Source organism: Crinia signifera, chromosome 3, assembly GCF_055691185.1.
Source record: "Crinia signifera chromosome 3, ASM5569118v1, whole genome shotgun sequence".
Taxonomy (NCBI): Eukaryota; Metazoa; Chordata; class Amphibia; order Anura; family Myobatrachidae; genus Crinia; species Crinia signifera.
The window spans coordinates 31391540-31419508 of NC_139219.1; the positions used below are offsets into that span (position 1 = coordinate 31391540).

General features: G+C 48.7%; 2 protein-coding genes across 4 annotated transcripts in view; one reads left to right on the forward strand and one right to left on the reverse strand.

The window, feature by feature from the left end:
* MIA3 (MIA SH3 domain ER export factor 3) overlaps positions 1–316 on the reverse strand; it is a 78033-nt gene extending 77717 nt beyond the window's left edge. Inside the window, exon 1 of one of the 2 annotated variants that reach the window (XM_083175595.1) lies at positions 85–316. In XM_083175595.1, coding sequence (XP_083031721.1) covers positions 85–208 — 124 coding nt within the window. In that variant the 5' untranslated portion in view covers positions 209–316. The remainder of the gene's footprint in view (positions 1–84) is intronic. The other variant, XM_083175596.1, reaches the window with a different exon arrangement.
* Positions 239–27422, forward strand: TAF1A (TATA-box binding protein associated factor, RNA polymerase I subunit A). Of its 2 annotated transcripts, XM_083175597.1 has the most exons (12): positions 239–359; positions 392–1432; positions 3584–3688; positions 4961–5121; positions 10202–10315; positions 11968–12166; positions 12428–12558; positions 13003–13161; positions 15470–15536; positions 19658–19781; positions 26386–26540; positions 26709–27422. In XM_083175597.1, the coding sequence occupies exons 2-12, from the start codon at positions 1426–1428 to the stop codon at positions 26813–26815; spliced, it is 1329 nt and encodes a 442-aa protein (XP_083031723.1). In that variant the 5' UTR covers positions 239–359; positions 392–1425; the 3' UTR covers positions 26816–27422. The 2 variants fall into 2 exon arrangements, with proteins under 2 accessions (XP_083031723.1, XP_083031724.1); XM_083175598.1 differs by having other exon boundaries at positions 281–1432; positions 3587–3688.
* Positions 27423–27969: the final 547 nt, after the last annotated feature.

The following is a 27969-nucleotide window of genomic DNA, read 5'->3' on the forward strand; positions in this document are numbered from 1 at the left end:
GTAGTATGTAGTTATGTATATGGGGTTCCCCACCCCCTGCACCCCCTCCCCTGCAGGGGAAGACCTGTTGGACAGAGCACTCACTGCTACACTCCGGGTCAGCGCAGCGCTTGCTCTCGGAGAACCTCCGGTCCTGGGCTGTGCTGCTGGGGGGCAGATGGGACAGGAGCAGCAAGAGGTAGATAAGGGGTCCGGCGGCTGCAGCCATGTCCTGGGCATGGGAATAGGAGGAGGAGGGAGAGAGGGAGCATGAGCAGCAGCAGACACGTCAGCAGGAGACAGCACAGCAAGGAGGATGTGGTGGAGGAGGAGACTATGCAGGAGAGAGGAGGAACTGGAAGCCGGGAGTTTAGGGATCTGCATGTACTGTACTGCCTGGAGTGGACTGGAGGCATGCACGGTGCACCCTTACCCCGGCCAGGCCGCCTAGCTCCAGTCCCAGTGCTGCTCACTGCAGGGGGAGATGAAGGGAGCTGTACTGGGATCTGCATGCACGGTGCAACCCTGAACCCAGCCAGGCCGCCTAGCTCCACTCCTAGTGCTCACTGCTGGGATCTGCATGCACGATGCACCCTAACCCCAGCCAGGCCGCCCGCCTAGCTCCATTCCTAGTGCTCACTGCTGGGATCTGCATGCACAGTGCACCCTAACCGCAGCCAGGCGGCCTAGCTCCATTCCTAGTGCTCACTGCAGGAAGGGAGCTGTGCTGGGATCTGCATGCTCCCCTAACCCCGGCTAGGCCACCTAGCTCCACTGGCCCTTATTTACTCGCTCTTTCCTTCTTGAATTTCTTGGCTTCCTTCTGTGCTCTGCTCCCAATATAGATAGGCCAATGGTACTATATGCCACCCAGCCTACGCACGACAGCCCAGTCTGACCACTGTCACCCACATTTAGGTTATTCCCCTTTCAGGGATTGTAAATTATTTTCTATTATTATTCATTATTACTATTTTTTTGCATTATTATTTATGTATATTTAAAGATAGCTTTTTCAAAAGTGAATTTCATCATTTAGTACATTTCAGATAAACAGCAGATTAAGGGCAACCAGATCCACTCCACCTGTTGTATCACTACAACCTGCATCAACAGCTGCAGGGGCACAATATACAGTGATACCTCAGATGTCATCACAAGGATTAATTATTGCACCCAGTTAAACTAAATAAATAACTGTACTTGTTCCTGTATGCAGTGTACTTAAAGAAGGATTAAAACTACAGCTCCCAGCATGCTTTGTGACATCTCTCAGCTGCTGTTTCCGTCAGCGAATACAATGTAACAGATCAGCCTATCGTGTTCTCCGAGAGCTGCCTGGTTCCATGAGCTAGTGACGAGCTACGTTCCTGCCAACCACAAGATGGCCGCGGCCTCATATGCTAGAATTTAGCAGCCGTCTCCAGAGTCTCTCCCGCAGATTTTATGATGGGTGAGGGCGGTATATAGTGTTATTTGCAGTAGCTCAGTATAGATAGTGTCATAGTATATATTAATTATAATAATTACTTTTTAGCCTTTTGTTATGTCTGCCTGTCTAGCAGCTGAGGCATGTTTGTGAACCTCTGAGGGCAGCATGTGCTTTGGTTTATGCATACCTCCCAACATGACCCTCTCCAGGAAGGACACATTGCTCTTCGCCTGGACTTCCCTGGTAATGTAGGATTGCCATGACCTGTGGTGAGCTAGGTAATTGATAAGAAAGGCGTTTCACCACAGGTGATGGCAATCCTACATTACCAGGGAAGTCCAGGGGCAGAGCAATGTGTCCCTCCTGGAGAGGGTCATGTTGGGAGGTTTGGGTTATGGGATAGTTAATTGCCGCTGTCTAAATCAATGGTGTCGGGAATTAGACCCAAGTGGTAGATTGACTGACATGAGGCTGACAGACACCACATCGACAAGAGTTTTTCATGTTTTCTTTGGTGCCGCATGTCACAGGTCCCCCTGGACACACTTTATGTGCACGATGTCCCCTCTGTGCCCTCGCCATGCTTCGGGCACGATGAGTCTAACTATGTCCACTTTGATCGAAAAGTATGAACCAAGTTGGGCTGCGCCAAACACAACATGAAGAACTTGTGGTGACTGTTGGCTTTGTGTCTGTCTATCTACTACTTGGGTTTAACTACCGTCAGTCACTGTTGTTCTAGATCTGGGGTAGCCAACCCTAGTCCTCAAGAGCTACCAACAGTGCATGTTTTGCAGGTCTCCTCACAGAATCACAAGTGAGCTAATTAGCTCCATCTGTGTATCTTTTAAAATGTGTCAGTGATTAATGATTGCAGCTGTGCAGCAGCTAGGTTGTCTGTAAAATGTGCACTGTTGGTAGCTCTCGAGGGCTAGGGTTGGCTACCACTGGTCTAGATGATGTAGACTTTTTTTAAGCATCTAACTAGATGCCTTTGACCAAGTGTAGTCGATCCCTTAACTGACGATCTACACAGTGGTGCCATAAGGGGTCTGCAGCACCTAAAAAAAAGTACTCTCTACAGTGTTACAAACCATGGGCTAAATGGTACTTTATAAATATTATATAAATGTATACAGGAAAACATAGTAACTAACCTTAGAAGGAGCTCGTCTTGCTAAAGGTGGCCATACACTGTCCGTTTAACGGATCCGTTCGGCACTTAATTAGCACGCATCGCATCCCTAGTGCATGCCTTGTGCATGCACTGCGATCCGATGCGATGTGTACCTAGTACAAAAAGTATGTGCAGCACATACTTTTTGTACCGTACGATGAGATGCGCGGGAGCGCGCATCTCATAGTACAGAACGAACGGTCCGGGAACGGACCGTCTATGGGCACCTTAAGTCTCACCCCAAATTGGAAAAATCAAGAAAAACTCATGTTGATCTTTTTGTCAACCATTGCCACGTTGATTTCTTTTTATATTTTTTGTTGCCTATTGAGTGTCTGTCTAGACCAGAAGTAGCCAGCTCCAGTCCTCGAGAGCTACCAACAGTTAACGTTTTCCATGTCTCATCACAAGTGAAGTAATTAGCTCCACCTGTGGATCACTTATAATGTGTCAGTGAGTAATGAATACACCTGTGTCCCAGCTAGGTGACCTAGAAAACGGGAACTGTTGGTAGCTCTCGAGGACTGGAGTTGGCTAAAGGTGCCCACAGACGCGACAATTATCGAATGCGTTTTGTACTTTTTAAACACAAATTGCATCTTATGTACAATTATTGGATGGTGTTTATGTTCCCGGGAGCCCGATATTGTATGTCTAAAAAAGTACGTGCTGCACATACTTTTTAGACTACATCTGAAATTTAACATTATAAACATGGGTTCATCACATGCATCCAAGTGCACATCTCATAGCAAGCTGGAAGAAAAATTGTATAGAACCATTGTACAGTCAAAAACGCATAGCACAGTACAATTGTAGCATCTGTGGGTACCTTAACACTGGTCTAGACATTGTGTTTGATCCATACAGATACCAAATTGTCACAAGTACTGATGTAAAATCCTTCTATCACAATGTGAAACGTCTTTAATTGATGCAGGTGACTGGTTATTAATGACTATTCGATAAACTGTATTATTTTATTTCCCGTACAGCAGAGTCGGACACAAGTCTGGATCAGAGCAGCGACGAGGATGAGCCGATGCGGGGTCCGGACATAGATCCTGGGATAAGTCTTCCATGGAGACGGTCACATAAATGTAACTCACGTTTTCTGACCCTACAAATTATATAGGACTATTGTGTTTTTCTAGTGACCCTTCCATGTGCATAGAGTGCAGGCAGCTTTTCTTTCCAACCTTATTCTAGTTCACTCTCTGACAAAAATCCTTCTTAGATGGACAAAACCATGTGCACTGCAGGTGGGGCAGATGTTACTTGTGCAGAGAGAGTTAGATTTGGGTGGGGTTTTACTTCAAAGTGAGATCTATATTGCAGTGTAAAAATAAAGCAGTCAGTATTTTCCCTGCACAGAAACAAAATAACTCACCCAAATCTAATTCTCTCTGCACATTTTACATCTGCCCTACCTGCAGTGCACATGGTTTTGTCCATCTAAGAAGGATTTTGTTAGAAAGAGTGAACTAGAATAAGGCCCTCAGTCTTTAAGTACCCCCAACAGTTCAGGTTTTCCAGGTTACTAGGCAGGCACACTCCATTTTCACAGACACAGGTAGAACTAATTATTTAAATTCTTATTCTGTGTGGAGACCTGAAAAACATGACCTGTTGGGGGTAGTTGGGGACCAAGGTTGGGAACCACTATCTTAGGCTAAAGCCAGAATTAGGAGCAGTGACGTAATTAGAAATTTTGCGCCACCTCTGGCTAAAAAGAATAAAAAATCTGCCTCACCACACCCCCACCTCCCTTAAATTTATTATAATTTTTTAACTCAATGCTTGTTTCCAGGGGTTTCATGCTCGTTGCCAGTGGTCTACAGCATGGGTCTTCAAACTGTGGCCCTCCAGATGTTGTTTTAACACTCCCTTATAGCAAAACTGTGACAAGGCATGCCGGCATTTGTAGTTTCACAGCTTCTGGAGGGCCACAGTTTGAAGACCCATGGTCAGGTAGTGCTTTACGCTACCCAGTAGGACCTCTAGTATCTGTCTCCTTCAAGGCGGCGGACATTTTTGGAGGCACATTTTTAGCACATTCCATACCAAACCATTTGGTATCTGCAGAGATCGTGCGCACCCACAATGCCGGCTCTCCCAAACCACCGCTTGGGCTGCAGTGCCATTGTGATGTCACTGATTAGGAGAATGCAGCCTCTTCATTCATCAGGAGCCTCACTGCCTGCAGAATACCATGAGTGTGTAGGGACCAAGGGCACTAGATGTGGGTATATCACCAGCTGTTTTCTGTCTCATTAGTAAGTAATGTAATAAGACGCCTATAGATGAAGCCATTTGCCAGTTAATGCACGCTATATTAATCTTAGCTGTGTTTTATTTTTCCGTTTCTACAGCTATAAAGCGCTGGGATTCTATCCTGACGGCTGAGCTGTGTCTGCAGCTCACACATAAGGCCATGGCGGAGCAGCAATGGGATCGGGCCGCCATGCTCTTCTCCAGCTTCACCCAGAACCTCAATAATCGCAACAACAAAAAATACATAAAGGCCGCAGAGGTGACTGCGCTTACGTAAATTGCTGGTTTGTCGTCCGTGTAAAGTCTGTGGTGCATGTGCCCCCCCCCCCTCAGGTGGTGAACCGGTATCAGTATTTGGGTATATAATAAAGCCTAATAAGAAATAAATAAATAAAAACATCTCCAAAATTTGAAAGTATAACAAAACAGGGTAGATGCTATTCAAAATGATAATGTAAAAGTGCTGGAAATACAGTTTATTTTCATTTGTTTTTTTATGTGATATCATCCAGAGTACGGCCTTCAGACTTGATGGGCAGTTGTAGCTGATTTCTGATGTTTCCCATCACCTAGCGGCTTGTTACTGCCGTTATCTTGCCACAGCTTACTTTTGTGTTACAAAATTGGGTACTTATGTAGTAGAGCAATTTGCTTAGTGGGCTATTCTGCGTAGGAAAATCGCATCGCATGGGCCATTTTAAGGGCCGTGCGATGTGATTTTCCTATGTAATTCATTCACTGCTATCTTAGCCCCGGGGGATCGCATCGCATCTCACCTCCCGCAAAATCGCATGCGATTTTATAGGGTGTACAATGCCATTACATTAGATATAGAGTAATATCATTGTATGACATACAAGAAGGTTTTAGGCACCCCCACCCCACTATCCACGCCACCCCGAAGCGTGGCGAGCGGCGGCGGAACGCGTCCTCCGACCTTTTCATTCCCCCACTATCCATGTCAGCGTGGAGTTGATTTTATATAGGTGGCGAGCACGAAGCATGGCGAGCAGACGCGGAATACATGTCAAGTAATCTGCGTTCGCCACGCTTCGGGCTCCCTGCGCTCGCCACACTATATAAAATCAACTCCACACCGACGTGGATAGTGGGGGTATGAAAAGGTCGGAGGATGCGGCCCACCGCCCCTCGTGGTGGCGTGGATAGTGGGGGGGGGGGGGGGTGCCTAAAACCTCATTGTATGTCATACAATGATATTATTGTATAGCTAATGTAATGGCATCGTACACCCTATAAAATCGCAATGCGATTTTGAGGGAGATGCGATGCGATCCCCGGGGGCTAACAGAGCAGTGAATAAATTACATAGGAAAATCGCATTGCATGGCCCTTAAAATGGCCCATGCGATGCGATTTTCCTAAGTTACCATACGTATGCAAATTGGGCGCCCGTCTACTACATAAGTACCCAAAATTGTTATAACTGGTCAGAAAATGATCCTGAGATCTGCACACATCCACCAGGAATGATGAATGCACTGAAGCGGTTTTGGGGGATGAAAACACCTAAAAAAAAAAAAAAAACCATTTAATGCTTTATTGAAAAAAAAAAAAGAGAATGTATTACCTTTATTATGTTCTAATGCTTTCTAACATCATTAATCTTTATTAGGCTTTGACCTGATTTATTTTACATCCTTTAATAAGAAAAGGCTAAGGCTGGTTTCACACACTCCGGTTTTGACCGGACGGAAAAAAGCCGGACCCACTTTGTCCGCCTTTTAGCCGGATTTCTGGACCTTTCACATGGTCCGGTTTGGAGATCCTGTGGCCCCGCCCCCTCGTCACATGGGGGTGGGTCCAAACAGTTTGACTGGCATTTCCAGTCTGACGGGGTGTACGCCCGCCCTACTCGTCACATGGGGGCGGGCGTAATTATCCGGTAATTTCCGTGGTCAGTGGCGTAACGTCATTTTGGGCGCCCCCCCGCCGTTAAAGGGAGGGCGCCCAGCCACTCACCCGCCGCTCCCCCTGGTAGCCGTCAATGCGGCTGGGGGGACGGACGCTGCGGGGGACGGACGCTGCGGGGGACACAGAGGCGGCAATTACTTACAGCTGAGCCGGGCAGGGGGAGCCGGGAGCTCTCACAGTCATTACGGAAGAAAAAAAAAAAGCCCATACAATGAATGGGCAGCCTGTGATTGGCTGAGCGCTCTCTCAGCCAGTCAGCAATTGGCTGAGAGAGCGCTCAGCAGCCAATCACAGGCTGCCCATTCATTGTATGGGCTTTTTTTTTCTTCATCAGTACAGAGTCAGACAGCTCCCGGCTCCCCCTGCCCGGCTCAGCTGTAAGTAATTGCCGCAGCTGTGTCCCCCGCAGCGTCCGTCCCCCCAGCCGCCTCGCAGCGTCCCCCCCACCTGTACAGGTAAAGACTGGGGATGGTGCGGCGGGCGGCGGGGTGTAATGTAACTATAGCACTGCAGCCCCCGGCGCCCACACATGCATAGCGCCCCCCCGCGGTCGCGGGGGCTGCGGTGCTATAGTTACGCCCCTGTCCGTGGTGTGTGAAGGTGCCCATTGCCTTCCACACCACACTGAATGGGCAGAACGGGACAGCCACGGCACGGCAGCCGGACACTGCAGTGGTAAGATCCGGCGGCCGCGCCGTGACCGTCCAGTGTGAATGGACATAGAGCTGTCCATCACACACTGTAGGGGCGGCACGGCTTTTAAGCCGTGCGGTAATTTCCCGTCCGGCAGGAGCCGGACAGTGTGAAACAGCCCTAAGGGTGTATTCAATTAGTCCCAATTTTTTTGACTAAGATGAGTCCTCTTTTCACCTATTCGTGAGTATTCAATTTCAGATGTTAAGATGATTTCAGATGTTCTCGTCTGTTTTTTAATCCTTTTTCACCCATGCCTTTTCATCCTTTTTTGGGGGGTTGAACAATGATTTAAAAACGGGCAAAACAAATACCCAGCAAGTAGCTAATGCACCTACATCCACGTGTTGTTGTTTTTTCCGGCACTTCAAATTTTTTACCTTTCCACAAAATCTGCATTAATTGAATACCCACCTATATTTTGTAATGTGTGAGTTTTTGGAATGGAGAGATGTGGCCCATAATAACCCTCAGATTCTACTCTATCATTTATCATTCTATCTAGCACCTTCTAGGGAATAACATCTTGAATCTGAATAGTTGCTATTCGCAACATCTCACGCTTTCCCCTAACTGTTCCTCACCTCTACACGGGAAGTGTGGGTGACAACAGCCACTAGATGGCACCCAAAGAAGGTTAGAGGTCTTAACTTGGCTGACCGTGTTTAGATAGACAGTGACGCTAGATTGATGCAAAGATCAACGGTAGCAAGGTTGATACAAGTTTTTCGTGTTTTTATTTGGGGGGGTTGGTCCCCTGCGGACACTGTATATGTGCAAAGTGTCCCCTTGCTGGGCTCGCCATGCTTCCGGCACACTATTGTAATCTAACTCTGTCCACTTGGGTAGTAAAGTACCGGCACCAAAAAAAACCCCACTTTTTCGACTTTGCTACTTTTGACCACGTTCCTGTCGATCTTTTACCTGCTTCGATCTGGCGCCACTGTCTAGACGCCGTCGTCCACCATGGTATTGTTGACCTAAACCTGGTCGATCCGCAATCTGCAAGAGGTGTGTGTTGGTGGGGGAAGGGGGGGTGGGGGGTGGCATAAGGTGCTATGGAGCCCTGACGGAAATACGTCACATCTTATGTTATCGAAATTAAATATTCAACACCAATTCCAAATTACAGCGGAGATCTATGAAACGTTGCCGAGAACCAATCAGCTTGTCAAGTGTCTAGCACAGTCTGTGGTTGCCATGGGTAATATCTCCACTTTATCTCCTACAAAGGTGTGGTGTCTCCTATATGTGATCATAATAAATCCACTCCTATTTATGTAACGATGAAGTTGAAATGACACCAATGGAAATTGTAGGGATTTAACTGAAAATCAGGTGTCACCATTATGGGCCTATTTACAGTGGCTTTTGCAAGTAAACCACTCTAGACACTTAGGAGCGATTGGGAATCCATAGGTGGGATACACACCTATTTTGCATCTGTCCTAGCTGCAACGCAGCTGTAAGAATAAAGATCACTTAATGCAAATCTGGTTTTCCGCACTCGCTGATTATTTTGAATACACAATGGATCTGTAACCTTTGTTTGCAGCCCTGATGTGTCATGTCTTAGCAAACCTGAGCGCGTGTGCAGCTACAGACTGCGATGTGACAGGACAGGAACAGTTGTCTGTGTACATTAACGTTCTGCAGACTGAAATTTTAATCAGGTCCCTGTTATGTTCTGCTGCACTGAGCTAGACGACATCACGGATATAATTACACTTTGTACAAGGGCTGGAAGAATTCCAGGAGCCAAAAACTGAAGATTGCTGCTTTAGTCAGCACCCAGCTCCTTACAGTATCCTGCAGATTAACCTACTTCCACCTGCTACCTTGTAAATTAAAATTTATTTGAGCATAATGGGGCAGATGTATTAAGCCTGGCGAAGAATTAAAGTGGAAGGAGATAACCCACCAGCCAATCAGCAGTGTTTGAAATATGACAGTTGGAAGTTGATTGGCTGGTGCGTTAACTCCTTCCACTTTTTCTCCAGTTTATCTCTTCGCCAGGTTTAATACATCTGCCCCAATGACGGGTACGCACTATATCGACCTGTGTCTTGGGCTCACAGGATGACTGATGTGGGGCCCTTATTCAGATCTGATCACAGTACGAATTTGTTCTCAAAATGGGCAAAACCATGTGCACTGCAGGTGGGGCAGATGTAACATGTATAGAGAGAGTTAGATTTGTGTGACTTATTTTGTTTCTGTGCAGGGTAAATACTGACTGCTTTATTTTTACACTGCAATTTTTAGATTTCAGTTTCAACACACCCCACCCAAATGTAACTCTCTGCACATGTTACATCTGCCCCACCTGCAGTGCAGACGGTTTTGCCCATTTTCAGAACAAAAATGCGATCAGATCTGAATAAGGGCCTAAATACATCGGTCATCCGTTCAGTGGCCTCACTCAGGAACAATTTGACATGTAAACGCAGACTGTAACATGACAGTTAGGAGCCGATTGGTACTTTTATCTCCATGCACAGTATCTCAATCCAAGGCTTGGTAAATACACCCCTTAATGCCTTGGGGGTGCCATCTTCCCAGACATACCGGTTGGCGTGTATGTATTACTTTGGAGCCGCCCCTGGGATATAGTCTTCAACTTGCAGAAAGTTTTGTAAAACACAAATAATAAAGTTCCTTTGTTTCATTGTACAAAAAGGTTTCTGTATTCATTGCACCATTCACGTTCACAGGTCATTTGGCGTCTTGGGTGCGAGATCCTATTAAATCACCCGGGCGGAACACCTGAAGACATCACCTTATTCCAGGAAACCATGAAGAATATTGGCGTGAAGAACTATCTCCAGGTGAGGGGCCGGGTGGTTCGGTGCTGGATGTTTCACGGCGTCCACTAGATTATACAGATAACGTGTTAAATGTTACGATTTCCACAACCAAGTAGCAGAGAGCTGTGTGATTGTGGCAGGTGGACATCTGTGCTGTAATAGCTGTGACTGTACGTGTAGCGCGTTGTTAACCCCATCTGCCATCTTCAATTCACCCCATTCCCTCACTTGTCTATGTACCTGCCTTTTCGTTGCTCCCACATAAGTGACTAAGCCAACGCACAGGGGCAAGTGACCTAATCTAGGGTGGTTACGTCATCTGTGGATTCTTTTTGTGTTCTCAGAGATTATATTGTTTATCCAGGATACGCATTATTGAGTTCCTGCATTTTCTGGATGTGTAATTACTACACGCCCAAAGTTTTCCCCTTGTGCTGGCAAAGCTGCTTTCCTTCATTACGTACGGCCTTTATATCTGCCAAATAACCTCAGCCACTTTCCTAACAAACAATCTGACTTTTCAATGTATAGATGCCGAATATTTTTAAGAATTAAGGGCCCAATTCTGACCTACTCGCTAGCAGCTTTGCAGCCCAGAGAGCAAGTTAACGTCAGCGCGCTGAACGCATGCCGCCCCCATTGTGTGTTACAGATCCCCCTGGAGTGGGTGTATTTCCAGCTGTGTAATGTCCCTGTGTTGTTACCTGGTGTGTGTTGAAGATCCCCCTTGATCGGATGTATTTCCTGCTGTGTAATGTCCCTGTGTTGTTGCCTGGTGTGTGTTACAGATCTCCCTGGAACGGGTGTATTTCCTGCTGTGTAACGTCCCTGCGTTGTTGCCTGGTGTGTTACAGATCACCCTGGAACGGGTGTGTTTCCTGCTGTGTAATGTCCCTGCGTTGTTGCCTGGTGTGTGTTACAGATCACCCTGGAGCGGGTGTATTTCCTGCTGTGTAATGTCCCTGCGTTGTTACCTGGTGTGTGTGGGCTGCAAATCACCCTGGAGCGGGTGTATTTCCTGCTGTGTAACGTCCCTGTGTTGTTGCCTGGTGTGTGTTGCAGATCACCCTGGAGCGGGTGTATTTCCTGCTGTGTAACATCCCTGCGTTGTTACCTGGTGTGTGTGTTGCAGATCCCCCTGGAGCGGGTGTATTTCCTGCTGTGTAATGTCCCTGTGTTGTTACCTGGTGTGTTGTAGATCTCCCTGGAGCGGGTGTATTTCCTGCTGTGTAACGTCCCTGCGTTGTCACCTGGTGTGTGTTGCAGATCCCCCTGGAGCAGGTGTATTTCCTGCTGTGTAACGTCCCTGTGTTGTTACCTGGTGTGTGTGTTGCAGATCCCCCTGGAACGGGTGTGTTTCCTGCTGTGTAATGTCCCTGTGTTGTTGCCTGGTGTGTGTTACAGATCTCCCTGGAACGGGTGTATTTCCTGCTGTGTAACGTCCCTGCGTTGTTGCCTGGTGTGTTACAGATCACCCTGGAACGGGTGTGTTTCCTGCTGTGTAATGTCCCTGCGTTGTTGCCTGGTGTGTGTTACAGATCACCCTGGAGCGGGTGTATTTCCTGCTGTGTAATGTCCCTGCGTTGTCACCTGGTGTGTGTTGCAGATCCCCCTGGAGCAGGTGTATTTCCTGCTGTGTAATGTCCCTGCGTTGTTACCTGTGTGTGTTGCAGATCACCCTAGAGCAGGTGTATTTCCTGCTGTGTAACGGTCACACAGATGAAGCGTATAGAATCCTCTCTGTTGCCGAGAGCTGGAGGTTCGGACACCTCTCCATCTCCCAGGACAAGCTGCTGAAGCTGATCCAAGCCTACAGGGGAATATTGGACCACCGGGCCTGGCAGAACAAGGTCTCCGCAATCGCTCAGGAGGGTAATTGCCTGATCATTTTTTCCTGCGTATGTATTGGACATGTGTATTTAATTGTGTTCACTCTAGCACCCTGCACCCTTCAAAACCTGTGCAGTTCCTCTTTCCTACCTGTAGTGGTGCTTCTAGCACAGACTGATCTGTATATCAGCTCTGAAATACAGACCACAATGTGCTAAAAGCAGCAGAAAGCGACACCCCAGGCAGGAAAGAGGAACTGCACAGGTTTTGAACACTACATAAGTATAAGCCATTGTCTTCCAGGTATGGATTACACGTCCCAGTCATCCCAGAGCCAGGACGTTTGCAACTCCTTCAGACAAGCCAGCTTCTCCTTCAAGGAGATCACTCGGTTCCCCGGAGTATGGGACCCGTTCATTCTCAGCTACGTAGATGTAAGATGGGACTGTGGCCTAAGTATACAATGTAGATATAAATGATACCTATCTGTCTGATTGCCATGTTCCCCGTTCCTTTGTTGAGAGGTGATATCGGTGCCGTGTGGCAGTAATACTCCTTCCATTCTGCCATGCTGCGCCAGGTGTTAAGGATATGCATACTTGGAAGGCAGACTTAAATCTAATGGACTACAGCTGCCTCAGTCAAACCTGAATATCCTTATACCAATATATCAGGGCTCAGCCCTCAAGCTGTGGTTGAACTACACATCCCTGCAACAGTTTTAGCATGGACAAATAGCAAAACTGTAGCAGGGCAAGCTGGGATGTGTAGTTTAACAAATAGCTGGCAGACCAAATTTTCTTTATCCCTGCATTATGGACTTGCATATGGGTGACGTGACCAGTAACTGGTGGAATCCTCCCTGTTCTGTGTTGTAGCTTCTCGAGTCGTCCGGAGATCTGCAGCAGGCGGAGAGCGTGTTAATGGATTATACATACAACAATAAGAACCCTCCAAACCCCAATGCCCATGTGTACCTGTATGAGTTCTTGCTGAGGAACAAGGCTTCGGATGACCAGCTCATAAAGGTTCTGCGAGTAAGTGAGATACATGTTCTGCTGCGTCTTGCTGGGGGACACTGGGGATGCGGGGCGTAGGATGCAGGATCCAGGAGCCTGTATACTTCACCCTCTGCAAGGACCTCTGTGCTAGCCATGTGCTCTGCAGTGTATGGGGCTCTCCAGCTGCATTAGTTTCTTTGTGGCTAAGTGGAATCATTGCGTGTATGGACCACGATGGCGACCAGATGATATCTGCAGGGAAGCTTTGCGTAGTATTGGCGGCTGTGCGGTGCTGGAATCGGGGTCTGAAGGTGCCATAGTGATACCAGTGGGATTGGGTTCTCGATCCCTACTCTGAGGAAACGTTCGGTCACGCTTTCTGTATTTTTGTCCAGTGGTTCTCTGTTATTTCCCTGGACTGTGGGAAGCTTCTACGGTACTTGTGGAGTATCACGGCTCCCACGACCTTGATCGTATGATAAAAAATCGCATCGCATACGATCAAATCGCATGCGATGCGATCGCACCCGATTTTGCACTGAAATGCATCAAAATGCATTGAAATGTGTAGTAAACATGTGAAATGCCCCCAAATGCCATTTTTCATAGTGTACCACCCCCACTATCAACGTCAACCCGAAGCGTGGCGAGCGGCGGCGGTACGCGTCCTACGACCTTTTCATACCCCCACTATCCACGTCGGCGTGGAGTTGAAAATAGAAAGTGTGGCGAGCGCAGCGAGCCCGCAGCGTGGCGAGCGGACGCGGATACCTTCACAGCTATACGCGTCCCCTCGCGGGCTTCACAGGTATCCGCGTCCCCTCGCGGGGCTCGCTGCGCTCGCCACGCTTTATATTCTCAACTCCACGCCGACGTGGATAGTGGGGGTATGAAAAGGTCGTAGGACGCGTACCGCCGCCCCTCGCGGGCTCGCTGCGCTCACCACGCTTCGGGTTGGCGTTGGTACACAGTGAAAAATAACAGTTGGGGGCCAATTAACATGTTTCATACTAATTTTAATGCATTTAAGATCAAAAACGTATGCCATCGCATCGGATGCCATCGTATGGCATCCGATGCGATGGCATACGATTTTTGACCAAAAATGCTCAAAAATCGGTAAAAATCGCATCTCATCGTATGCCACTACATATGGCATACGATGCCATACGATGCCATACGATGGGAGCCGTGATACTCCACAAGTACCGCTTCTACAACTGTATGGCCATCAGTTCCAGCATTCTACTTGTGGACTAGGCCCACAGAGGTGTCCATTGTGACCGGTCACCATCGTATTAGCAGCTCCAGCTGGTATACGCCAAGTCCTCATGTCCCGTTACCATAGTGACATCATGGTGGCCCAGACTAGCCAAGCCTTGGGACTCTCGTGTATTTGTGTATTTGTCAGAGTCTGCTGACTCCCTGCCATCTCCGCGGTTACTTACCTGTGAAGAGCTGGCAGCTGGGTTCTCCGGTCACCCGCAGGGTGGGATGTCTGTACTTGGAGGGTAACTATTACATGCAGCCTTTTATGTCGTTTGCTGGCATGAAGGGGCAGATCTGGGTGCGGTGGTGGTAATCTGGATATAGCCTTTGGGCTCCACACCGCTGGCACCAGCAAGGAGGGAAATGCAAATATGCAGTCAGTGGATAGACAATGTCTTGGTCACCAGTCACTAAGTCAACCACTTATGGTCGACAGTGACTAGGTCAACACTACCAAAAGTTTGACACAAGCTTATGGTCGACATAGGCAAGGTCGACAGACAAAAAGTCGACATGATTTTTTCATGATTTAAAAAAAAAATGTAATGGTTTTTCATACTTTACTGTCCAAGTGGGTATAGAGTGAGAATATAATAGTGTGCCAAGCGCAGTATGGCCACCCATGTGAGGGGACGCGGTACATATGTACAGTGTCCATGGCGACGTACTATTACATAGACTCCAAAAACATAAAATACTCATGTTGAACTTTTGATTGTCTACCTTGCTTATGTCGCCCTTTTAACAGTGTCGATCTAAGTTATGTAGACCCTTTTTCAGTGTTGACCTAGTCACTGTCAACATTAATGGTCGACATTAACTGTCGACCTAGACATTGTCTATCATCTATGCCGTAACCAAGTATAACATAGGTATTGTTACTAACCTTTATCTGTTGCTCCTTAAATGCCGTTTCTTCTGTACAGTGTCAGTGAGAGGCCCTGCCCGCTGTAAAGTACCTACTGCACTGTAATCAGCACATCCTGTTCCGTCCTTTGTGGTTTCTTTTTGTGTTTTTGATTATTTTGTTTTTCTTTTATGTAAAAGAAAATATAATATTTGGCTTCTTTTCCAGATTTTGCACTTAATGGTTCCATCGCACAAGCTGATGCTGAAATACAGCAAACTCCTGTCAAATTCTGGTAAGTCACATTTCCTGTTGCGCATAAGTATCAGTAATAATGGCGACTTACGGACCTGCCGTACATGTGCTCCGGACATGGGGCCAGACACACTAAGCTTCAAAAGTGGTAAAATGGAGAGTGATAAACCACCAGCCAATCAGCTCCTATTTGCCATGTCACAGACTGTGTTTGAAAAATGTCAGGCAGGAGCTGATTGGCTGGCTGTTTATCACTCTCCATGTTATCACTTTTGAAGCTTTGTGCATCCGGCCCATGGGCTGCTGTTACCCAGTGTAATACTCTACAATGCGCTGGTTCCCAGACTCTGGATCTGATTCCGACCTGATCGCTGATCTGCAGAGTTGTGGATCACTGAGTAGATCTTCGCTGCCCAGACAGAAAGAGGAAACGTCCCATGCAAATCTGCAAGTGAATTGCGAAAATATTGCAGATCGCTATCCACCCGCAAATCCAGTCGCAATTCATGAACCATCAAATTAAGTGTGACCCTACCGGTCATGTGCGACTGCGGCAGGCTGAGGCTGGCGCTGACTTCACAGACTCTCCCTTAAGACGCCTGGGCATGCCTACGTTTTTTTTCGGACGCCCCCTAAAAATGTCCGGTTACCACCCTCCAAACACCGGCTTCCTGTTAGTAACCCCCGGCCGCATTGTGCTTACAATCCATCCGCAATTTATTTTGCTATCCACCCTTGCGCATGCGCGCTGCGATCCGCGGTCATTGGCACATTTCCAGGTTTCCTCACAGAATGTGGTGTATATATATTAGTTCAACAGTGCCCAGGATGATGGCAAAAGGTTGTTATATTTAGGTTTGGTTGTTTTGGTGTCAGTTAGTAGATTTCAGCACATGGACCCCTAGTTAGTGTACGTGGCCCCTCGCATGACTCGCTTCAAGCAATGTGACTCTCTGTGCTTGGCACACTTTTCCATCCATGTAGACTTCGATTGGGAACGGTAAAGTATGAAAAAGTAAAAAAAAAAAAAATCACCCGGCGCCCTCTTGCAGGCTCCCTACCGACGCCCTCTTGCAGGGGGGTTCTAAATGATAACGCAGTGGTTACTGATACTAGTGGCTAATGCAGCAATCATTTACTCTTCACAAAGACAGAGCTGTACCCTACATAATTTATGATTTATACAATGACAATCTCCTATATAATAGCCCAGATCTGTCACTCTGTGACTATGTGTATAACGCTGGGCGGAGTTATAAGAGTGACAGATCGGGGCTAATAGCCTATCCGCGCACAGACCTGTCGCTTTCTGACTCCGCCCAGCGTTACACAGTCACAGAGTGACAGATCTGGGCTGTATGTAGGAGATGAGCCTCTCACCTCTTCGGGGGTGTTGCTGTGTGGGGATGTCCGGCTGCGGCTCTCAGAACACATAGTACATGCTGCTGCCCCGCTACCTGCGGACGCCCAGGCACCTCGTCCAGTGCTTTATGCTGCAGCCCCGCCACTCTGGCACATGCATAGGGACAGGCTGCAGTGCTCATCAGGGGGGAGCGGGTATCCGGACAGAGATCCGGGCAGGGACTCCGCAGAAGACTCTGGATATACGTTTGTGGAATTAATAAGAAGTAGGGGGGCGTGGGGGGCACAGAGACATTCACAGGATAAGGGGGTGGTGCCCCTTACGACTGTGTGCAGCGCGCCCGTAGGACGCAATGAATCATCTAGTTGGAATATGCAGAAAACCACTACATGGTAATAAGCTGTTGCCAGGTAAAAACTCTACGCAACACAGGGGTCTATGTACTAAGCCTTGGAAGATATAAAGTAGGGAAAGAGATAAAGTACTAGCCAATCAGCTACTAACTGTCATGTTACAGACTGGGTTTGAAATATGGCAGTTGTGTTCTAAAGCATGGAGCCTGTGGGTAACACCATCTGTAGATGGCGTTTCCATATTCTGCCAGGGGAGGGACTCGGTCTGCTCCCTCTCTGCACCCCAGATGCTGCAGCATTACGGTAATAAAAGGCTGCCAAGTAGTAAGTGGGAAGTCCAGCGATCGCAGCTCTTAGTGGGACTGCTGTCCTTCGCAATACTATATGGTTTTATAAGTAGATATGTGAGTAGTGGCAGGATGTACTCGATCGCAGACCATATACCAGGCCAGGCCAACCTGTGGCTCTCCAGCGAGTTGTGAAACTACACATCCCAGCATGCCTTGCCACAGTTTTAGCATTCCCATTGTCAGTGCATGGCAGCGTGGGCTGCGCTGAGCGCCCGGGGGTGTGGGTACAGCATTGTGGCGAGCAGTCCGCAGTGTTTGGGAAGTGCTGAGCGGACACACTGCAGACAGCGGCAGCAGAATTTGAAAAAAAAAAATTCTTCAAATTCTGCTGCTGCAGCTGTCTGCAGTGTTTGGACTTCCCGGACACTGCAGACTGCCCGCAACGCTGTACCCACTCCCTGTGGGGGTGCAGCCCAGACCCCACGCTGCCCGCCCCTTCACATAGGTGCGTGTCAGTGGTGCTTCACCGCTGGCACACACCCCTACTGTTCGGACCCAACACATCATTGGTACTGAAACGCACCGCGATGTGCCACCGATGGGTCCAATCTGAAAAATTGAACCTGCAGGAGGTTTAATGTATAGGGTCCGACTTGATGTACGGGTGTCAAACACATCCGATTTGGGACGATTTTTCGGCCTGATCGGTCAGGATTGGGTGACATTGGCCCAAATTGGATACGTTTATGGGCACCATAACTCTGCGGAGTTTGTGTATTCCGCACTGTAAAGTGCTGCGGCATAGGTGTGTGCTATTTAAATAAATAATGAAGTGTGGCTGCTGTCTGTGCTATGTTCTGGAGTGCAATGCTGCTACATACCACAAGGTGGCAGATGTAACCTGCTCAATGAGCTGGCTGATGCAAAACGATATTTTTTCCCCCAATGGAAAATGAAAAGTGCTATAAATCAGTCCGCCAGCTGCCTGTCCTCATTCACTTGCAGCATTCTGTAGAAGTTCTCAGCCAGTGATACAGATCTGGGATCCAACGTTCCCTATTATAACTTTCCCAGGTGTGTGTGTGTGTGTGTGTGTGTGTGTGTGTGTGTGTGTGTTTTCAGATGGAAATGTAACATAGTAGCAGCCACCTGACTTACAGTAACTTTGTGGGCTGCTCTTCTGGAACCCCCATATTCTCTACCTTATGTGAGACTCCTGAGGAACTGAAATGCTGATTTGTGCAGTTATCTATAAAGGCAGCCCCAGCTCCCGCCACCTTCATCACCTTATTAATTCAGTGTCCAAACTCCAATTAATATGAAGCTGGACTCGAATTGGAGAATTGGGGGGGGGGGGGGTCTTCTTGTGGTTGGGCCCCATTGTTGGGGTTATTTAGCAGCTGCGGATCACTGGCCCCTTGTCTTGCCAAACTTAATTTATGGCTTGGTGGGAACCCACGTTTGGAAGACTTTGGCACCTGAGGTTGGGACTGACAATGATCAGGAGTTTCTGTGTAACTAATATACGAGTGCCCTTCTCTGATATCTCACCGCCACCCTCCTCATTGCCATTTAGGGGCTAATTTGCTTCCGAGTTTAACCTTTTCATGTAGCTAAACTAAAAACAATTTTTGGACAACACAGTTGCGTAGTGGTTGGTATTGCTGCCTCATAGACCTAAAGCGGTCATTTTTACTCTGGTGCAGGTGTCTGTCAGATGAGCACCGTAACTTGCGCCCTGTCAGTCTGTAAGAGAGACATGTCTGGTATTACTCTGGTGCAGGTGTCTGTCAGATAAGCACCGTGACTTGTGCCCTGTCAGTCTGTAAGAGAGACATTTCTGGTGTAACTCTGGTGCGGATGTCTGTCTGATAAGCACCGTGACTTGCACCCTGTCAGTCGAGAGAAGCCTATCTATCTGGTGTAATGTTAGTACAGGTGTCTGTCAGATAAGCCCTGCGACTCGTGCCCTGTCAGTCTGTAGGAGACATGTCTGGTGCACTGTTGGAGCAGGTGTCTGTCAGATAAGCCCCATGACTTCTGCCCTGTCAGTCTGTAAGAGACATGTCTGGTGTACTGTTGGAGCAGGTGTTTGTCAGATAAGCCCCATGACTTCTGCCCTGTCAGTCTGTAAGAGACGTTTCTATATTCACAGACCTAGAAGAGCATGACAAGCTCGCTCTGCAAGTTCTGCTAGAACTCTTGGACTACTCTGGTTGGAAGGAAAACGTGAAAGCCTGGCGCTATTTGGGGAAAAACTTGAAAAAATGTCTGTGCCGGTAAGTGGCATCTCTCAGACCGCCGTACGTAAGAACAGCCATTTTTATTTATTTTTTTTTCCTGTAAAAATCCCGTGCACTAAAAGGAAACCTTCCTGTGGGCTGGACCAGCGTTCCGTATGTCATACCCCCTTGTGTGTCTCTTTGATTCACATTTTTTAATCTATCCACACTTTCGCGCCCAACGCTAACTCGCCCCCTGATGTCTCAGCCAAATGTTCCCGTGATTCTATTTATTGAGTGTTCTTTCTTAAAGTAACTCTTAGCGTTGTCCTACGGATTTGTCTATTTACAGCAGCTTATACGGATGGTGCCAAATGTGTCGCATCATTTCGAAAGGGGCCTGGGCCAGGAATCTATCACATTTCTTGTAAAATCAGTGATGCTGCCTGCCATACGCTACACAGCCCTTTTATATTGTATTCCTTATTGTTCCTGCTGCCCTGGCTGTGTACGACACCTGCCCATTACACACTGTCATAAGTGCTTGTGCCACGTAAGCTGTAATACGCCACTGTGCCACGTGTGGAGGCGTCCCGTAGTCAGGGGGAAAATCACAATGTGCTGATAGTCCCAGGGTAATGGGGCAAGTTACTGTCCCCAGCAGCACAGAGTAGATCAGGAGATGAGTGATGTGTCCGTGAGGACAGGGCTGCATGTGGTATGGGCAGTGACATGATGTAGGAGGGGAATGGAGGCAGCAGGAAGCCACAGGCTGAGACTTATATAGTGGGAGGAGCAGGGTCCCCAGCAGCACAGAGTGTATCAGGAGATGAGTGATGTTAGTGAGGACAGGGCTGCATGTGGTATGGGCAGTGACATGATGTAGGAGGGGAATGGAGGCAGCAGGAAGCCACAGGCTGAGACTTATATAGTGGAATGAGCAGGGTCCCCAGCAGCACAGAGCATATCAGGAGATGAGTGATGTCTCAGTAAGGACAGGGCGGCATGTGACAGGGGCAGTGACATGATGTGAGGAGGGTAATGGAGGCAGCAGGAGAGTTATATAGTGGGAAGAGCAGGGTCCCCCAGCAGCACAGAGTAGTAATGTGATGTTCTTGTGATGCACACTAAAGGCCCCCATACATTAGACCGACTTGTCCTTAGGACAGTTCGGACCCAATACTACTGTGAGCCGCCCGGCAGCTCCCAGGGAGGCTCACATACAATTTGGCACTTGATGAGCCAAATTTTACATGTGATAAATCGCTTACAATTTATCACATGTACGGAGAGCTGCAGCGGGCGGTGAGGGGCAGGGGGCGGGCGGTGAGGGGCATGGGGGCCGGTGGTGATCAGGGGCAGCAGTGGGGCGGGCAGCGGGGGTACTGAGTGCTGACCTTGGGGCGGTGTGGTCAGCAGCAGGGCTCATCAGGGGGACGCCGGAGCGGGCAGCTGTAAATAGCCGGTGGCGCCTGTGTGTGATGATCCCGCAGCGCTGCTGAATGATATATGTGAATGATCACAGCGCCCGGCCAGATCATCACACACAGGCGCCGCCGGCTAGTTACAGCGTCAGGACCCGCTGCCCGCTCCGGCGTCCCCCTGATGAGCCCTGCTGCTGACCATACCGCCCCCAGGTCAGCACTCACCGGCGCCGCCAGCTAACAGGGAGGTCGGACGTGATCGTATGTACTGACCGTCCGACCTCCCTGATCCGATGCGCACGGGACCGCGCATCGGATCGGTTCAGATGTCACAGTCCTGCGATTTTGGGCCGATTTCACCCGGTTATCGGCACAAAGTGCTGAAATCGGATGAAATCGGCCCAAAATCGCATAGTGTATGGGGGCCTTTAGATGTAAAAGGAGTATTTTATATATAGATAGACTAGGTGATTCATCGCGCCCTATGGGCGCTCTTCACACCGTCGTAAGGGGCTGCGCCCCATTAATTTGTGAACATTTGTATATGAGAAAGATGGTTAGAATTGTATGAAAGATGCCCTGTATTGCAACTTGAGTTATAGGTGAAATGTGTTAAATAGAGAGCATATGATGTGGAAGGGGGTGTGTATTGTTTTGTTTAATTAAAAAGCGGTTACAGAGTAAGATTTACATTGATAGTGTGGAGGGTACAGTGACATTTGTGGGTGTGGGGGGGGGGGGCTGTGTGTGCGTGTTGTTTAGGTGTGTGTGTGCAATAGTATAGTAGGGTGTTTTTGAGTCAGGGGCTCCCCACTGGCGGAGGTCACGACACAGGAAAACAGGAGGCTGGGTAGTGATAGGGGTGTGTGGGCATAAGGGGGACTAAAGAGGAGGGTGGGGGACACTGTGCAGCTTCTGCCAGTGGGTGAGGGTCCAACGTGGCATCACAGGAGTACAGGACGGTGGCCCTGAGTCAGTGTCTCCTCCTACTGGGTGGGAGTTAGGGTGCATGAGAGCAGGAGGCTGGGCTATGAGGCATGATAGGGGTATGTGGGCAACACAGCATCAGCGACTCCCCAGTGATGAAAGTTATGGTTCAGGAGAGCAGGAAGCTGGGTAGTGATAGGGGTGTGTGGGCATACGGGGGACTAAAGAGGAGGGTGGGGGACACTGTGCAGCTTTTGCCAGTGGTTAAAGGTCCAGCGTGGCAGCACAGGAGTACAGGACGGTGCCCCTGAGTCAGTGTCTCCTCCTACTGGGTGGGAGTTAGGGTGCATGAGAGCAGGAGGCTGGGTGGTAAAGCATGATAGGGGAATGTGGGCAACACAGGGTGAGCGGCTTCCCACTGGCGGAAGTTAAGGGGCAAGAGAACAGGAGGCAGGGCAGTGATAGAGGTGTGTGGGCATGAGGGGTAGTAAAGGTTTTTGGCTGTTGCAGAGTAGGGATGGGCATTGGTGCAGACGCCATCGATGGTTGGCATTGATGGCGATTTTGCACCCTGCCATCGATAGTAGTAACATATTACTTGGATAACCATCGATTGTTGTAGTTATCGATGGTCATCCATTATATCTGACTGACTAGGCTGTGGATCAATCAGAACTCGGTGGCGGGACTTCCAGGTGTGGGGGAGCGGAGCTATGCTCCATGTCCCGGCGCCTTAAAAAAATGTGAAACTTGATGGGTTCTCCTTTGTAATTGATGTAGGGAAACCATCTGGTCCTCCCACATTGATGGCAAAAGTATTCAACATCGGCCGCAATCGCGGGAGGTCATTAATTGCGGGAGGGTTGGTGCGGGGGGTGCCGCGGGACGGGGGGGCGTGAATCCTGGGAGGGGGGTCCGCAAATCGCAGGAGGGGGTGTCACGAATCGCGCGGTAGGTGCCGTGGGGGTCCGTGAATCGCGGTAGGAGGGCCGCAAATCGTGGGGGGTGCCGTGAATTGAGGGAGGGCGTTCTCAAATTCCGGGAGGGGCAGCAGGGGGGGGGGGGGGGCTAGAATCGCTGGAGGGGGGTCGTGGGGAGGGCGCAAATAGCAGGAGGGGGGGGGGTGCCGTGAATCGTGGGGGTTTGCGAATCATGGGAGGGGGGGGGGCGTGGTGAATCACGGGGAGGCCGCATATCGCGGGAGGTCATTAATTGCGGGAGGGTTGGTGCGGGGGGGGCGTGAATCCTGGGAGGGGGGTCCGCAAATCGCGGGAGGGGGTGTCACGATTCGCGCGGTAGGTGCCGTGGGGGTCCGTGAATCGCGATAGGGGGGCCGCAAATCGTGGGGGGTGCCGTGAATTGAGGGAGGGCGTTCGCAAATTCCGGAAGGGGCAGCGGGGGGGGGGGGGGGGGGCTAGAATCGCGGGAGGGGGGTCGTGGGGAGGGCGCAAATAGCAGGAGGGGTGCCGTGAATCGTGGGGGTTTGCGAATCATGGGAGGGGGGGGGCGTGGTGAATCACGGGGAGGCCGCAAATCGCGGGAGGGGGTGCCGGGAATAGCGGGAGGGGGGGGGTCAGGGGAGTCCGTGAATCGCGCGGGGGGGGGTGCCGCAAGTCACGGGGGGGGGGGTGCGTGAATCGCGGGAAGGGGCGGGTCAAGGGGGCCCCCGAATCCCGGGAGGGGGGGTCGCTGGGGTCCCTCGAATTGCGGGAGGGGGGGTCGCGGGGGACCTGTGAATCACGGGGGGGGGGGGTGCGGGTGTCTGTGGGGGGGTTGCTGGCAGAGGAGGGGGGGGGTGCGGGAGTAATGGTGGATGGTGGCTGTCGAGTAATGGTGGATGGTGGGTGTGTACTGTAGCCCTGGCTGGGCGGGGGGAGGTGATGTCAAGGGGGTGGGGTGTGTAGAACGTTATACACATAGAACACTTTTCCCTGGAGGGGCGGGTTTGTGTATCCTGCTGGGCGGGAACGTGATATATACAGGGGATGAGCGACAGATCTGGCTAAATATATAAGAGATACTGTAGATAGATAGATGGTGGAATCCAGTTTGGACTCCTGCAGTGCACATCCCTACTCACAGAGCTGCTGTTTGCCGTTATCGAGCAAATTTAACAAAGCATCGGTTTGATTTGAGTCACCCAAAAGGTACCTTGAGGAACTTTCTTTGGTGGTATCTACCAATACTTTTGGAACTACCTTAATTGGATCATTGTCCCTTAATCCCTAAAGGAGATCTACATTTTGACAGAATAGTATAAATAGCATGAATGACATACCGTTGTTATCGCCCCCGATGAAGTCGTTGAAATGACAAAACACATTGGGCCATGCACACTCACCTATTGATTGTAAACATTGAAAATCTGAAATATCCAATACTGTATCGAGTTCATAATACAACATTTTCCTCTGTATGTTATGCCCTTAGGGCAAGTTTTTATTAAATACTTATTTTATATTTGTGTATTTACTCTTATATAATGTATGTATGTGTGTGTGTGTGTGTGTGTGTGTGTGTATATATATATATATATATATATATATATATATATATATATATATATATATATATATATATATATAATTTATATATGTGTATGCATGTATATGTCTATTGTGTGTTTGTGTGTCTACGAAACACTGCCATCTGTTTGCAGTGAGTGAAACTACATCTTTCTCTCTCACACATGCAAACACAGAGGGGGAGATTCAATCGCCGTCGAGCATCTCCCGTGGGTAACTTTGCCATGTCTGTTATTTAAGTTTTCCTGTTAATCATCTATAATTGTACATTTACTGCGCTGTCCAGCTCTTCCTCAGGATTCCTTTGCTGAGCACCATATGTGCTAGTGATGGATTGGAAGCTTTGATTCAGAGCTAGGGGAGTAACTACATACAGATACCATGTAAGACCTGCACAATGGTGTCACTAATCCGGTGAGGAATCTGGTATTCTCTAGGCCCACATGTGGCGTCTCTGCTGGTTGGCACGTCCCCCGATTATCAATCAGACAGCTTGGACAGTCACCATTACTGGATACTGTCAAGAACACTTCTATCTGTCACAGGAAAGGGGAGAGGAAAAGGTGGCGGCAGATGACATTACGGTCATGTTTCATAAGTGGTCTCTGCTTTTGTACATTAGCAGCTTAATTCAGACCTGTTGCAGGACAAAACCATGCTGCACTGCAGGTGGGGCAGAGAGAGAGAGTTAGATTTGGGTGGGAGGTGTTCAATCTGATATCTAAATTGCAGTGTAAAAATAAAGCAGCCATTATTTACCCTGCACAGAAACAAAATAACTCACCCAAATGTAACTCTCTGCACATGTTACATCTACCTCACCTGCAGTGCAGCACGGTTTTGCCCATTTTTAGATCAAATTTCTCTAGCAAACAGGGCTAAATTAGGCCCAAAATGTAGCATTTTGAAGCCTAAAAACAATACTCCTGAGAATAATTTGGCTAAATCCCATACTGCTGATGTAAATGCATGGTTTTGTTTTTTTAGCCTTTTTTTCCCCCCAAATATAAACATTTGGTACTTGTGAAGTATCACGGCTCCCATGATGGCCATCGCACGGGAAAAAATCGCATTGCATGCAATTTTTAACAGAAAAGCATCCAAATGCATTGAAATTAGTATGAGACATGTTCAATGGCCCCCAAATGTCATTTTTGAGGCTGTACCACCCCCACTATCAACGCGAACCCGAAGCGTGGCGAGCGCAGCGGTGCGCGTCCTACGACCTTTTCATACCCCCACTATCCACGTCGGCGTGGAGTTGAGAATAGAAAGTGTGGCGAGCGCAGCCGGATACCTTCACAGGTATACACGTCCCCTCGCGGGCTTCACAGGTGTCCACGTCCCCTCGCGGGGCTCACTGCGCTCACCACGCTTCGGGCTCGGTGGCTCGCTGCGCTCACCACACTTTCTATTCTGAACTCCACGCCGACGTGGATAGTGGGGGTATGAAAAGGTCGTAGGACTCGTACCGCCGCCCCTCGCGTGCTTGCTGCGCTCGCCACGCTTCGGGTTCGCGTTGATAGTGGGGGTGGTACAGCCTCAAAAATGACATTCGGGGGCCATTGAACATGTTTCATACTAATTTCAATGCATTTGGATGCTTTTCTGTTAAAAATCGCATGCGATTTTGTAAATACCGTGAAAAACTGCAAAAATCGCATGTCACTATATATGGCATGCGATGGGATCCGTGATAATCCACAAGTACCAAACATTTTTGCATCAATTGGATCTGTTTTAAAATGTGAAAAAATCGAACAATTTTTATTCTCGTCTCCCCAGCGAGCGTAAAGCCTGCGTGCTGGAGTTGTGGGAGTCCAGGAGGAGCTGGTGGCCTTTATACCACTTCAAAAAGCTGCAGGCACATAAGGATTACTGGAAACATGGGGAACTGGCGACGAGGAAGGCTGCGGCTGCTGGGATGTTACAGGGACCAGGTAACTCGGCACAAGATGTGTTATCATCACACTTTGTGAGCTCTGTAGAAGGGTCTCTCGGTGTATGTAGTCACATGACGCAGCATTGGGCCACCACGTCCTGTGTATGAGGTCACATACCACAGCATGTGGTTATCACCACCATAATGTCTTGTCTCCTTCTCTCAGGCAGCCCCTATTTCTCTGCGGTCTGCAGGCTGGAGAAAAAGAAAAAGAAGGCCACCTTAGCTCGTATGAAGACCTTCCTCAAGCAACATAACTGTGGAAGCCAATAGGCCCCCACTGTGCTGGACGCCTCCAGTGAGGTGTGGGGGACATGGGACCTCACTACGAGGGTTTGGAATAGAGACTGTGAAATCTACAAATATTGAAGCAGCTGATGGCCCGAGAGAGAGCTGGACTCCTCCATTTGCTGTTCTGTCGATAGAGATGTTACCCAGAATGCACCACTTTTCATAGTCGTCATAACGACCACAACTAAGGGCACACACGGTGAGATATGCACTATTTTCTATTCGATTTTGCTTATGGAAGCAAAATCGAAATTGAATAGAAAATCTAATGGTTTTTCTACATTCAATGCAGGTTCGAATGTAGAATGCGCACTCCCGTGTAGTGTAAATTGAATAGAAAGATAATCTTGGCAGGCAAGACTGTATACAGATCTATACTACATAGTCAAAATGTAATGTGGACACTGTAACCAACCGAGATCCAGACGCAGACCCAGATCGAATAGAAAGTAAAATCTCACCGTGTGTACGCACATGACCTGTCAGGAATCACAGCGCCTTATCCCTGCTTACATGGGGTGTATGACGCGTTAGAAATGTTATGTACAATTAAAGCTTGTGTTTGTACTTTTCTATAATAAAGATTACCGACAACATAATTGTGTTATGAAAATATATCAATAATCTGTTAACAGCTGCAAATACTGCTGCCTCAATGCAACATGCAGTGTGTGGTGCCTCATACATCCAGCCTCAGTACACCATGCAGCGTGATATACCTCATACATCCAGCCTCAGTACACCATGCAGCGTGATATGCCTAATACATCCAGCCTCAGTACACCAGCCTCAGTACACCATGCAGCGTGATATGCCTCATACATCCAGCCTCAGTACACCATGCAGCGTGATTTGCCTCATACATCCAGCCTCAGTACACCATGCAGTGTGACATACCTCATGCATCCAGCCTCAGTACACTATGCAGCGTGATATACCTCATACATCCAGCCTCAGTACACCATGCAGCGTGACATACCTCATACATCCAGCCTCAGTACACCATGCAGCGTGACATACCTCATACATCCAGCCTCAGTACACCATGCAGCGTGACATACCTCATGCATCCAGCCTCAGTACACCATGCAGCATGACATACCTCATACATCCAGCCTCAGTACACCATGCAGCGT

Coding starts and splice junctions, on each gene's coding strand:
- TAF1A (XM_083175597.1), top strand. Junction 3,689..4,960: donor ATGGAGACGGTCACATAAAT/GTAACTCACGTT, acceptor CCGTTTCTACAG/CTATAAAGCGCTGGGATTCT. Junction 12,559..13,002: donor TCATTCTCAGCTACGTAGAT/GTAAGATGGGAC, acceptor TCTGTGTTGTAG/CTTCTCGAGTCGTCCGGAGA.